The 14,452-nt window shown below is 41.6% G+C and overlaps 2 protein-coding genes across 3 annotated transcripts in view; one reads left to right on the top strand and one right to left on the bottom strand.

Annotated features, from left to right (window-relative positions):
* The window catches only part of cep76 (centrosomal protein 76), a 55,391-nt gene extending 51,459 nt beyond the window's left edge, over window positions 1-3,932 (bottom strand). For both annotated transcript variants that reach the window (XM_073046801.1, XM_073046812.1), the window contains exon 1: window positions 3,837-3,932. In XM_073046801.1, the coding sequence (XP_072902902.1) occupies window positions 3,837-3,899 (63 nt within the window). In that variant the 5' untranslated portion in view covers window positions 3,900-3,932. The remainder of the gene's footprint in view (window positions 1-3,836) is intronic.
* Window positions 3,933-4,302: 370 nt separating this feature from the next.
* Window positions 4,303-14,452, top strand: part of psmg2 (proteasome (prosome, macropain) assembly chaperone 2) — a 38,764-nt gene continuing 28,614 nt past the window's right edge. The window contains exons 1-2 of the mRNA XM_073046780.1: window positions 4,303-4,460; window positions 10,243-10,414. Of these exons, the coding sequence (XP_072902881.1) occupies window positions 4,395-4,460; window positions 10,243-10,414 (238 nt within the window). The 5' untranslated portion in view covers window positions 4,303-4,394. The remainder of the gene's footprint in view (window positions 4,461-10,242; window positions 10,415-14,452) is intronic.

Below are 14,452 nucleotides of genomic sequence, written 5' to 3'. Positions count from 1 at the left end.
GTAATGTAAAGATTTTTAGTGCACTTTAGTGTTTAGGAGAAGCATAGGAAGCAAATGTGATAGTGGCATTTAAGAGACAGTTATACACATGAACATGCAAGAATGGAGGAATATGGTTCATGGATGGGCAGAAGAGATTGCATTTAATTCAGCATTGTGTTCAGTGAAGACATTGTGACCTGTTCTTTCTCTCTACTGCTTTCTGTTCTACACTCAGGGTCAAAATGTTTAATTACAGGTCAGTCATTCAAACACCAGTACAAGTCCTTCCTGGCTTATGAATGCCTGACTTATGGGCACCACATTCAAGTGAGCTTTTGGGGGAACAGAATAATAGATGACAACAGATCCAAGGCACATTCTACCAGCTGGGAACAGCACTCATTCATTGAGTCATTGAGGCCAGCTGGTGGCAGCTCGTCCCAAGCCTGTTTGCTCCCTTATAACAGTGGTCCCCAACAGTGGCCGCGCACTGGTACCAGGCTGCAAGGAATGATTTGGCGATATGAAACAATATGAGTCAGCTACACCTTTCCTCTTTCCCTGTCACGGCCACTGTTGAACTTGAATGTACGCAAGGTCATTACGCATGCAAGGCCATCAGACGGTACGAGTAAAAAAACAAACGTCGCTTGAGAGTTTCTTTGGAAGAGGTGGTAGGGACATAAAAGGCCTAATGATGATGATAACGCAGAGACAGCTGAGGCCGAGACTGCAAAAAAAAAGAAAGCTTCCTTCAACAGAAAATACGACGAGTAATACATAAAATATGGCTTTAATGTGACTGGTGACTCACACGCTCCAAGCCCCCTGTGTGTGATATGTGGAGACAAGCTGTCTAATGAGGCAATGAAGCCTCAAAGCTGCTTCGGCACCTTGAGTCCAAGCACCCTGCACTTAAAGACAAACCCGTTGATTTTTTTGAGCGGAAAAACGTGAGCAAGTGGGACAGAAGCAAGTGTTGAGAGCCACCACCTCCACAAATGCTGCTGCTCTGAGAGCGTCGTACTTAGTGGCTAGCCGTATTGTTAAGGCTAAGAAGCCTTTTACTGTTGGTGAAGAATTGATTCTGTCTGCTGCCAAGGGCATGTGCTGTGCACTGTTGGGAGAAGCTGCAGCTAACAAGATGGCACAGGTTTCTCTTTCAGCTACCACAGTTTCAAGAAGAATCAATGACATAGCGGAGGACATCGAAGCACAGCTGTTGGAACTGCTTAACAAGTCACCACGGTATGCCATCCAGGTCAATGAGTCTACCGATGTCGACAACAAGGCAATACTGCTGGTTTATGTGCGATATATATTTCAAGACAACGTGCATGAGGATATGTTGTGTGCACTGCCACTGCTAACTAACACAACTGGGGCAGAACTATTCAAGTCTTTGAATGACTACATGCCAGGCAAACTGGACTGGTCATTCTGTGTTGGAATGTGCAGAGACGAGGCTGCAGCTATGACTGGATAGCAGTCTGGTTTCACTACTCGAGTCAAAGAGGTTGCTCCTGAATGCCAGTCTACACACTGTGTCATACACAGGGAAATGCTGGCTAGCTAAAAAAATGTCACCTGATCTTAACAGCGTATTGAGTGACCTTATTGAAGTTATCAATCACATCAAAGCAAAAGCCCTTAACTCATGTCTGTTTGAGCAGCTTTGCGAGGAAATGGATGCAGAGCACAAACACCTTCTCTTACACACTGAAGTCAGGAGGCTATCAAGGGGGAGAGCCCTGGCCAGGGTTTTTGAATTAAGAGAGCAGCTGCAGAGATTTCTTTCAGGAAAAAAGTCACCACTGGCAGCACACTTCAGTAACGAGGAGTGGATAGCAAAGCTCACTTATCTGTGTGACATCTTCAAACTGCTCAATGAACTCAACTTGTCACTTCAGGGGAGAATGACAACTGACTTCAAGTTGGCATATAAAGTGTCTGCTTTCAAAGCCAAACTGGAACTGTGGGGACAGCAAGTGGACAGGGGCATATTTGACATATTTTTAACATTAGCTGGGATTTTGGGAGAGACTGAGGCTGCACCGTCCTTCTCACAGCTGGTGCCCGATCACCTAACTTTGCTGTCAACAGAATTCGAGCATTACTTCCCAACCACAAATTACCCAAGATGTGCAAAGGAATGGGTCTGTGACCCATTTGTGAATGTCCCTGGTGAATCATTCATGTCAGCATGGGAAGAAGATCAACTCCTTGAGCTTGCAAATGATGACGGGCTGAAAAATATATTTGACATAACATCTCTGCCGGCATTCTGGATCACAGTCAAAGCTGAATATCCTGAGATAGACATGAAAGCACTAAAAACATTGATTCCATTTCCAACATCATGTCTCTGCGAAGCGGGCTTTTCTGCAATGAAAACTAAATAGCGGAATAGACCGGACATAAGGAATCCCTTTTGAGTATCGCTGTCTCCCATCACCCCTCGATGGGACTGCCTTTTTGCAAGGAAACAAGCCCAGGGCTCACACTGATTCACCAATATTGGTGTGCTGCAATTATTTTATATGTTCATACAAGGAAAATATGCGCTGTGTGTTTTATATCCAAACTTTACTTAAAATGTTACGATACTATTGACTTATAAGACTTATCACTATATTCATGCCAGGAAAATATGCGGTGTGTTTAACATTAAATTTGTTAGATAAACCCTTTTAGAAACGAAATTGTGTGTATTAATTAGCCACTTATAAGTGACATAGTTTCACCTATATTCCAGTCGTGATTAACACCGCCCCCCCCCCCCCCGCCCCGGTCAGCCAGTCCACAAGAATATTGTCAATATTAAACTGGTCTGTGGTGCAAAAAAGGTTGGGGACCCCTGCCTTATAACAACTGGTTCTGTGATCCTCTCTTACACACCGTTTATGTTCATTTCACTGAATAACAGAACCCTGTCATAAACTGGGGATTGCCTTTATTTGGTAAGATGCAAGGGGAAAAAAAAGGAAAGTTGGGTGCAACTTTACAGTGTGTTGGCATCTTCTCATAATATTTTAGATGTAGCAGACATTCATGAGGTTAGTTCCAGAGATTAAAGGTGCTGAGGTATGGAAAACATTGGAGCACATGGTGCCTTTGGTCTATGAGTATACAACTTTTAAAAGGTGAAAAATTGCCTACTTAAGACAAATGCAGAGGAAAGCCTGCTCTCAGAGGGCTGTGGGCATTTTGAATTCTCTACCCCAGAGAGCTAGGTTATCACGACTGGCAGGCATTTAAATTAAAAAGTCAAGCAGTATGGAAAAGTGGAATCGCACTGCAGCTAATTTTGAGCAAACATTTCAAAGGTTCCTGCAGCAAGCACGATAGATTAAATAGACCACTCATAATTTATTATCAGAAATGATAATAAATTAGTCACGCCAGAAATGCACACATCATTTGGATCAAAACTACCTGCTGCACTTTTTGGAAAAATCGGATTACAAAGTGTTAGTGTTTAGAAGAAGCTGTAGGGATGTCACCACCGATGACAAAGCCTACTTATGAGGGGTGACTAGCTTTATTCGCCTCTGTCCGAATAAAATGCAATGACAACTCGTGAAACGCTGCTGGGCAACCGGGAAAGTTACAAACGGCCATCTGCGAGGAAAAGGGCCTGAAGCCCACTGCCCGAGGATGGTGGGGGCAAACACTCTCACACTTAAAATACCCAAGTTCACTGTCATAGGCATTGATAGGGCACTTTGATGTCAGAGGACTGGGACGTGGTTCACTTAAGACTACCTGACAAACGCCAAAAGCCTCGGCAAGGGGTGGGAGCCGTTCGGAGAGTTGGGGATCATTGCACCGCCCGGCCCACCGTCGGGACTCACCTGGGTCAGCTGGTTGCGAACGATTTGCTTCAGCTCGGAGGCTTTCTCCACCGGCAGCGACATGATACCTGAGGCCTCGGTCCATTAAGAGCGGGTAGGGGCGGAGCTATGCGTCACCCGGCCGACAGGCACCGCCACTCGGTGACATCGTCAGCAGTCCACCAATCGGGCCATGGTACCTGAGACTCCGCCCCTCGCCAAATGTCACTCAATCCGACGCGCCCCCGCACGCTGCGGTCGGACTCCGCCCCCTCCCAATGACTGGGGAGCTTTGTTCGCAGCACCAGGGGGCCTCCGAGCGTTCAAAACCGCCGCCAAAACCGAGCGGGAATTTCCACCTGCCCATTACAAACGCCTGATCAACTTTATTTTAAATAAAGTCCAAACATCCATAAACGATAATTCACAGTCATTGTATTTATTTATCAGCGAGGAAAAGTAATGGAGATGACATTCAAGGTGACGCAAGTGCCCTGAGGCTGCCAGATCAAGCGAGGTCGCGAGTGACGTCATTAGAAGAGCGGCCGGCGGCGACGTCTGAGGCTTCGGGGACCCAAGATGACTGTGTTGTTCGTCTCAAGTGGGGCCGCGGCAGTCAGTCTCCGGGGCTACACTTTCATCATGGTCAGTAGCCTTTTGCGTGCTTCTCTTTATCAGCTCCCGTTGCTCTGAAAAGATGACCACCGCCACTCACGTTTTCCATCTGAGAAAGGAATGAGTCTGGCACATGAGACAATCACTTCCCCTGATTTTGTTTGGTGGGGAAAGATGTTAGTTAGGACAGCGGGAGCTTCTGTCCGTGGGGAACAATAATATTGCAACAATCTGCTGGTTGAACAATGCTGCTGCAAGTAAGTTTTTCATTGCACATGTGCATATGACAATAGACCGTTTAATCTGTGTGGTGGAGTAGGATGTTTCTGGTCAAAATGTCCGTGGAACTAAGCAAGTCAGGCAGCATCCGTGGGGGGAAATGAACAGTTGTCATTTCAGGCCCAAACTGTTTATCAGGGCTTGGGCTGAAACGTTGACTGTTTCCCTCAATTGATGCTACCTGACCTGCGTAGTTCCACTAGCATTTTGTGTATACTGCTCAAGATTTCTAGAATCTACAGATTCTCTTGTGTCTCTGAGACAAGATGTAGAGTCTCACCAAGCCTAGCATCAAACATACCTTTACCTCCTCTCTTTCTCCACTTTAGGAAGGGATTGCTCCCTCTGTGATTACCATATCCATTTGTTCCGCCCTCCCCCCACCCGCACCCTACAAAGCGGCTGAAGTGTTACACCTGCTCATTCCCTTGATGAAAGTCTCAGTCGAAACGTCGACTGATTACTGTACTTTTTTCCATATGTGGTGCCTGGTCTGATGAGTCCTTCCAACATTTTGTGTGTGTTGCTTGGATTGCTAGCACCTGCAGATTTTCTCATGTTTGTGCTCATTCACCTCCTCTCTCACCTCCATTGAGGGCTCCAAACAGTTATGAATGTGTAATCAAAATCAATATATAAATATATATTGATACATACAGGATTATTCAAATATTAAATATACAACATAAACAGTAATTCCAAGTGAAGCAACACTTTGATTGCAAATCTGCTGGGGTCGTCTCTTGAGTTCGGTGCTCCTGAGGCTGTCCTCTACACTGTTGAGATTCGTTGTAAATTTGGGGACCACTTTGTCAAGCACCTCCTTTCCATCCACCAAAAGTGGAGCTTCCCAGTGGCTAAACATTTTAATTCCAATTCCCATTATGACATGTTAGTCCATGGCCTCTTGTGCCAAGATGAGGCCACTCTCAAGGTGGAGGAACAACATCTCCTGTCTGGGTAGCCTCCAACCTGATGGCATGAATTTCTCCTGGTAAAAGAATTTTTCCCTCCCCGCTTCCATTCCCCACTCTGGCCTCTCACCTTTTCTCACCTGTCTATCACCTTCCCGGGATCCTGAGGGTGGGCTCGTCTTGGCACAAGAGGTGGCCATGAACCGACATGTCAGAACAGGAATGGAAATCAGAAATAAAATGTTTGGCCAACAGGAAGTTCTACTTTTGGCAGATGAAGCGAAGGTGCTCGACGAAGCCACCCACGATTTACAATAGGTCTCACCAATGTAGAGGAGGCTACATTGGAAGCACCAAACTCAATAGATGACCCCAGCAGATTCACAGGTGAAGTGTTGCGTCACCTAAAAGGACTGTTTGAGGCTCAGTGGAGGTGAGGGAGGAGGTGAATGAGCAAGTGTGGCACTTAAGCCACTTGCAGGGATAAGTGCCCAGAGGGATGAATGGACAAGGGAATCACAGAGGGGAGGATGGAGGTAAAGTTACGTTTTGTGGCAGATCATTTTGGAGATGGCAGAAGTTGAGGATAATGCTGTATTGAATGCAGAGGCTCTTCGAGTAGTAACTAAGGATCTATGATTCTAAAGCTGCAGTGGGTCATTCTTTTATGTTATTGAAATATGTGTTACCATTGTACTTGCCTTCCTTACTATATACTCAATGTGCAAATTAACCTGAAGGGATTCCTGACTTAGGGCTTCCCAAGTCCCTCTGATTTCTGAATTCTCTCCCATTTAGAAAGCTATCTATACCTTTAGTCTTCATACCAAAGTGTGTAACTCTTAACTATGCTGTATTCCATCTGCCACTTCTTTGCCCACTCTCCCAACCTGTCCAAATCCTGCATATTTTGCCTCCACAGCACTATCTGTCCCTCCACTGGTCTTTGTATCATCTCTGAACTTGGCCATAAAGCCATCAGTTCCTTCATCCAGATCATTAGCATATAAAGTGATAAGTTGTGGTCCTAACAGTTGACCCTCATGGAACTCCTGAAGAAAGACCCCTTTATTCGCAACCTCTGACTTATGCCAATCAGTCAATCTCCTGACAATGCTAGTACCTTGCCTCAACCACCAATGTCTCTTACCTTGTTTAGCAGCTTATGCGCAGCACCTTGTCAAAGGTCTTCTAAAAATCTAAGTAAACAACATTCACTGACTCTTTTGTCGAAACTGTTACCTCAAAGAGTTCTAACAGATTTGTCAGACAAGGTTTCCCCTTAACAAAATCAACCTGAGTTCGTCATGTACTTCCAAGTACTTTGAAGTTTCATCTTCAATAACGGACTTTGAAATCTTACTAATCATTGAAGTCAGGCTAACTGGCTATATTATATGGAATATATTTTATTATCTTTTTGCCTCACTCTTTTAAACATTTGTTACATTTACAATTTTTCAGTGCTCTGGGATCCTTTCTGACTCCAGTGTTTCTTGAAATATTACTATACTGTAAATGCTTCTATGAACTCTTCAGGTACCATTTTTGGAACTCTGAGATGTAATCCATCTAGCCAAGGGGATTTATGCTCCTTCGTACATTTCAGCTTCCCCAGTACCTTCAACTTAGTAATGACACTTCAGTCACTTCTGCCCTATGACACTTGAGAGAATTTCTGGCATGTTACTAGTACGTTCCAATCTGAAGAATAATAAAAAGATAACACGAGTGAATCTGCAGATGCTGGAAATAAATAAAAAACACAAAATGCTAGCAGAACTCAGCAGGCCAGACAGCATCTATGGGAGGAGGTAGTGACGATGTTTCGGGCCGAAACCCTTCATCAGGGGTTTTGTGTTTTTTAATAATAAAAAATTCTTACTTTTCCCATCACTACTAGTACAGAATTATTTTCCAGTGTTTCAATGTCTACTCTTTCCTCTCTTACCATTTAAGTATCTAAATGTCACAGATAGACTGTCAACCTAATGCAGGGTGTTGAATTGAAGTATCAGCAATTCCTTTCCCTTCATAGACACTGCTCAACCCATTAAGTTCCTCCAGCAGATCGTGTGTTGCTCCATATTCCAGCATCAGTAATATCCCATGTCTCCAGATCCACCATTGCAGTGTTCCTACAGAGTGTGTCCCCAGTACTCAGTCTATGACTGTTGATAAAAGTGAGGAAAGATACACACGATAAACTTTAGCGTACAGATATTTGCAAAACAGGTTAGTAAATGTAAGGCTGTTTGTTACTGTGTGCATTTAAGTACACACTTTGCCAGAAGCACTTGGTTTGAGCAGTGTTCCAGATGTTGAAGGGTGTGAGGGAAGAGAAGTGAGTGCAGTTATAAGGAAAAAGATGCTCAAAAAGCTGAAATGCCTAAGGGTACATAAGTCATTTGGACCAGATGAACTGCACCCTAGGGTTGTGAAAGGGGTAGCTTTGGTAATGATCTTTTAAAAAAATCATTGGACTCTGCCATGGTGCCAGAGGACTGGAAAATTGCAAATCTCACTCCACTCTTTAAGAAAGAAAGAAGGAAGGCAGCAAAAAGGAAATTATAGACCAGTTAGCCTGACCTCAGTTGCTGGGATGATGTTGGAGTCAATTGTTAACGATGAGGTTATGGAGTATTTGGTGACACAGGACAAGATAGAACAAAGACAGCAAGGTTACTGGCATGGTTAGAGCATTGGCTGGTTGGTAGGAGGCAATGAGTGTGAATAAAAAAGATCCTTTTCAGTTGGCTGCCAGTAACTAATGGTGTTTTGGCAGGGTTGGTGTTGGGACCACTTCTTATATTGATATATTGATAATTTAGACGATGGAATTGGTGTCTTTGTTGCCAAGTTTGCAGATGATACAAAGATTAGTGGAGGGGCAGGTAATGTTGAGGAAACAGGTAGGCTGTAGAAGGACTTAGATTAGGAGAATGGGCAGAAAGTAGCAAATGAAATACAATGTTGGAAAATGCATGGTCATGCTCTTTGGTAGTAGAAATAAATGTGCGGACTATTTTCTAAATGGGAAGAAAATCCAAAGATTTGAAGTCCTTGTGCAAAACACCTTAAAGGTTAACTTGCAGGTAGAGCTGGTGGTGAGGAAAGCAAATGCAATGTTAGCATTCATTTCAACAAGTCTAGAATACAAGAGTAGGGACGTGATGCTGAGGCTATATGAGGCCTCACCTTGAGAATTGTGATCAATTTGGTGTTGCTCATCTGAGAAGAGATGTGCTGGCATTGGAGAGGGTTCAGAGGAGGCTCACAAGGATGATTCCAGGAATGAAAAGGTTATCATGCGAGTGTAATGCCTTGGTTCATATTTTTTGCTGATATGCTGTTCTGTATTTCATTTTGTGCTGTTCTGTGGGAGCTGCTTGTTTTCTGCTTATGTTTGGGTTACTGTTGAAGATAAGAGAGAGGAGAATTGTGTGTCAAATTAGGATGGTCGGATTAATTGTATGCAATGTACTCTGTTATTTTGTGGCACTCATTTGTAACAGAGTAACAAATTACACAGCATCCACACGAACAGGGGGTTTTGGGTGGGCTCGTACCTCAGTCTCACACATTTGGCAGGGCTGGAGGTTGTCTCCCCTAGACTTATGCAGCCAAGGAAACCAGAGTGTTTCACAAGGAACGTTTGATGGCTCTGGGTCTGTACTCACTGGAATTCAGAAGGATGAGGGGGTATCTCATTGAATCCTTTCGAATGTTGAAAGACCTAGAGCATATATGTCAAACTCAAGGCCCGTGGGCCAAATCCGGCCCGCGGTGGAATTATCTTTGGCCCGCGAGATAATATCTAATTACTATTAAAGCTGGCCCCAGTAATCGAAGCGCCTATGGCGTATGATATGGCTAATGCTGAGTTTATTCAGGTACCAGGTTTTCAGGGTTTTTAGTGTTTATTCGGCAGTCTTGCTCGGCAGTCTTCTTCATAAGAAACGGAATTTGTAAAGTGAAACACTTTGTAGTTATAGCAGAGACTGAGACACATGAGAGCAGGCTGAAAAAACGGAGGCAACGAAAGCTGAGTTCGCACGCGTCCGACTGATCCGGCCCGCATGAAGCTGCATTTTGCTCAATCCGGCCCGTGACCTAAAATGAGTTTGACACCCCTGACCTAGACAGAGTAGATGCGGAAAGGATGAATACCATAGTAGGGGAGTCTAGGACAAGAGGGAAGAGCCTCAGGATAGAGTGGTGTCCATTTATAACAGATGCGGAGAAATTTCTTTAGCCAGAGGGTGGTGAATTTGTGGAACTTATTACCACAGACAGCCGTGAAGGCCAGGTCATTGGGTCTATTTAAGGTAGAGCTTGATAGGTTCTTGATTGGATGTGGCATGAAAGGTTACGGGGAGAAGGCTGGCGAGTGGGGCTGAGGAGGGGGAAAAGGGATCAGCCATGATTGAATGGCAGAGCAGGCTTGATGGGCCAGATGGCCTAATTCAACTACTATGTCTTACGGTCTGATGTTGTATGCTGACTATAATATTGTGTGCTTTATAGTGAGGAGGAGGGTTGGATAGTTAGAATTTATTTCTAAAGCAGTATGTTTTAAAAAATTTTAACCATCTGTAATTAACTTTTTTATGTTACAGCCAGTTGTTTCTGTCGGCAATGTTGGCCAGTTAGCAGTAGATCTGATAATATCTACACTCAACCTGCCGCGGGTTGGTTATATTCATACTGATTGCCTTGTTCCAGTGGTGGGAAACAATCCATATGCAACAACAATGGAAAATTCCTCAGAAATGTGCACCAGCTCTGAGGGTAAGTGGCATCACTTTCTGCATTTAAAAAGAACAAGAAGGAGTATCTTCAGGAAACTTATGAATGTAAATTTTGAGTAATGTTTCTTTGGAAACAGGAAGTCCCAGATGACCTGGTGATGTTTCTAAATTATCAAGTCAAGTCACTTTTATTATCATTTCGACCATAACTGCTGGTACAGTACATAGTAAAAATGAGACAATGTTTTTCAGGACCATGGTGTTACATGACACAGTACAAAAACTAGATTGACCTACGTAAAAAACAATACAGAGAAAAAAAAACACACACAACAACTACACTAGACTACAGACCTACTCAGGACTGCATAAACTGCACAAAACAGTGCAGGCATTACAATAAATAATAAACAGGACAATAGGGCAGTAAGGTGTCAGTCCAGACTCTGGGTATTGAGGAGTCTGATAGCTTGGGGGAAGAAACTGTTACATAGTCTGGTTGTGAGAGCCCGAATGCTTCGGTGCCTTTTCCCAGACGGCAGGAGGGAGAAGAGATTATATGAGGGGTAGGTGGGGTCCTTCATAATAATGTTTGCTTTGCGGATGCAGCATGTAGTGTAAATGTCCATGATGGCAAGAATAGAGACCCCGATGATCTCAGCTGACCTCACTATCCACTGCAGGGTCTTGCGATCTGAGATGGTGCAATTTCCGAACCAGGCAGTGATGCAGCTGCTCAGGATGCTCTCAATACAACCCCTGTAGAATGTGATGAGGATGGGCGGGTGGGAGATGGACTTTCCTCAGCCTTCGCAGAAAGCAGAGACGCTGCTGGGCTTTCTTTGCTATGGAGCTGGTGTTGAGGAACCAGGTGGGTGAACACCAAGAAATTTGGTGCGCTTAACGATCTTTACCGACGAGCCGTCGATGTTCAGTGAGGAGTGGTTGCTCCGTGCCCTCCTGAAGTCAACAACCATCTCTTTTGTTCATATTCAGAGACAGATTGTTGGCTCTGCACCAGTCCATTAGCCGCTGCACCTCCTCTCTGTAAGCTGACTCGTCGTTCTTGCTGATGAAACCCACCACGGTTGTGTCATCAGCGAACTTAATGATATGGTTCGAGCTGTGTGTTGCAGCACTGTCGTGGGTCAGTAGAGTGAACAGCAGTGGACTGAGCACACAGCCCTGGGGGGCCCCCGTGCTCAGTGTGATGGTGTTGGAGATGCTGCTCCCAATCTGGACTGACTGAGGTCTCCCAGTCAGGAAGTCTAGGATCCAGTTGCAGAGGGAGGTATTCAGGCCCAGTAGGCTTAGCTTTCCAATCAGTTTCTGAGGGATGATTGTGTTGAATGCTGAACTGAAGTCTTTCTTTTCTTTTTAAATCTTTTTATTGATTTTAAGAATATAACATAAGTAAAATATAAGTACAAAAAACATTTGAGAGTACACAATAGATTCATTAATAATCAATTATATATTACCAATATAAAAAGTCTCCCAAACTTATAATATTAATATGAAGGATTTAAGACAAAAAGCACAAAAAACCCCAAAAAAAAGAAGAAAAAAAAAACAATATAAAAAAAAAAACTAACATGGGCAATTGTATAATGTTAAGTACACACAGTAGTGCCAATGACTCCGAACCTCCATTTATACAATTCAGGATGGTAACTATAAGGTTCAGGATCAGACCATTTAACTCACATGAAAATGTTGAATAAATGGTCTCCAAGTTTCCTCAAATTTAACTGAGGAGTTAAAGACCACACTTCTAATTTTTTCTAAACTCAAACAGGAAATGGTTTGAGAGAGCCACTGAAATACAGTTGGAGGATTAATTTCTTTCCAGTTCAATAAAATAGATCTTCTAGCCAATAGTGTAGCAAATGCAATCATTCGTTGAGAAGAAGCAGATAAACAGATATTATCTATCATAGGTAGACCAAAAATTGCAGTAAAAGGATGTGGTTGAAGATTAATATTTAAAACTCTTGAAATGATATTAAAAATATCCTTCCAATAGCTTTGTAAGGAAGGACAAGACCAAAACATATGAGTCAATGTAGCAATATCAGAATGACATCTATCACAGGTTGGATTAACATAAGAATAAAATCGAGCAATTTTATTTTTAGACATATGGGCTCTGTGTACAACCTTGAATTGTATTAGAGCATGTTTAGCACAAATAGAGGATGAGTTTACCAATAATAAAATTTTTTCCCATTGCTCAGTAGATATAGGGCAATGCAATTCTTCCTGCCATTCCTTCTTAATTTTTTCGGATATATCCGGCTGTATCTTCATAATCATATTGTAAATGATAGCTACTAAACCCTTTTGATAAGGATTGAGAGTTAGAATTCTCTCTGTAATGTCCAGTGGACATTCTTTCGAAAAAGACTTTAATTCATTATATAAAAAATTTCTAATTTGTAAATATCTAAAAAAATGGGTTTTAGGTAAATTGTATTTGTTAGATAACTGTTCAAAGGACATAATGTTATCATCCAAATACAGGTCACGAAAACATTTTATACCTTTTGTTTTCCATAGGAAAAAAGCCTGATCTATAGATGATGGTCGAAAGAAGTAATTAGATATTATAGGACTTGACAGTATAAACTTATTCAAGCCAAAAGATTTACGAAATTGAAACCAGATTCTTAATGTATACTTAACTATGGGATTAGTTATCTGTTTATTAATTTTGAGTAACGAAAAAGGAAGTGAAGATCCCAAAATTGAGATCAATGAGAAATCTTGCACAGATTTACATTCTAAATTTACCCATTGTGGGCCAGCTACTGTAGTCAATTCTTGCGTCCAAAATATCAAATACCGTATATTAACTGCCCAGTAGTAAAATCTTAGGTTTGGTAAAGCCAAGCCGCCTTCTTTCTTTGACTTCTGTAAATATTTTTTACCTAATCTAGGATTTTTGTTCTGCCACAAATAGGAAGATATTTTAGAGTCAACCGTATCAAAAAAAGATTTAGGAATAAAAATTGGTAATGCTTGAAATAAATATAGAAATTTAGGTAATATCATCATCTTAATGGCATTAATTCTGCCTACCAAAGACAAAGAAAGTGGGGACCATCTATTAGCAAGTTGCTTAATTTGATCTATTAAGGGGAAAAAATTAGTTTTAAACAAATCTTTATGTTTTTTAGTAATTTTAATACCTAAATAGGTAAAATAATCTGTAACAATTCTATATGGTACATGATTATAAATTGGAATATACATATTTAATGGAAAAAGTTCACTCTTATTAAAATTCAATTTATAACCAGAAAAATTACTAAATTGAGCAAGTAAAGAAGAAATAGCAGGAATAGATTTTTCAGGATCAGATATATATAATAATAAATCGTCCGCATATAATGATACCTTATACATCGTCTCTCCACGGGTAATGCCTAAAATATTGGGTGATTCACGAATAGCTATAGCCAAAGGTTCTAAAGCAATATCAAATAATAAAGGGCTCAAAGGACAACCTTGTCTTGTACCGCGAAATAATTGAAAGAAAGGGGATTTTTGATTATTGGTAAAAACCGAAGCTAAAGGTTTATGATACATTAACTTAATCCATGATATAAATTTTGATCCAAAATTAAAATGTTGCAATGTATTGAATAAATATGACCATTCGACTCTATCAAATGCTTTTTCGGCATCCAAAGAGATAATACATTCAGGGATTTTAGATGTAGAGGTATAAGCAATGTTAATTAATTTTCTAATGTTAAAAGATGAATAGCGATTTTTAATAAATCCGGTCTGATCCTCAGAAATAATCCGAGGTAATATATTTTCTAATCTAATAGCTAAAATTTTACTAAAAATCTTAAAATCCGTATTCAGCAAAGATATAGGACGATAGGATGCACATTCAGTCGGGTCTTTATCTTTTTTAAGAATTAAAGAAATAGAAGCTTCATAAAAAGATTGTGGTAGTTTACCTATACTTAATGCATCTTTAAAAATTTTACAAAGCCAAGGAGTAAGTATAGAAGAGAAGGATTTAAAAAATTCTACGGAAAAACCATCTGGACCTGATGCTTTA

This window comes from Hemitrygon akajei, chromosome 1 (assembly GCF_048418815.1).
Source record: "Hemitrygon akajei chromosome 1, sHemAka1.3, whole genome shotgun sequence".
Taxonomy (NCBI): Eukaryota; Metazoa; Chordata; class Chondrichthyes; order Myliobatiformes; family Dasyatidae; genus Hemitrygon; species Hemitrygon akajei.
The sequence above is the reverse complement of the archived record's forward strand: the minus strand, read 5'-3'. Positions and strand labels throughout refer to the sequence as shown.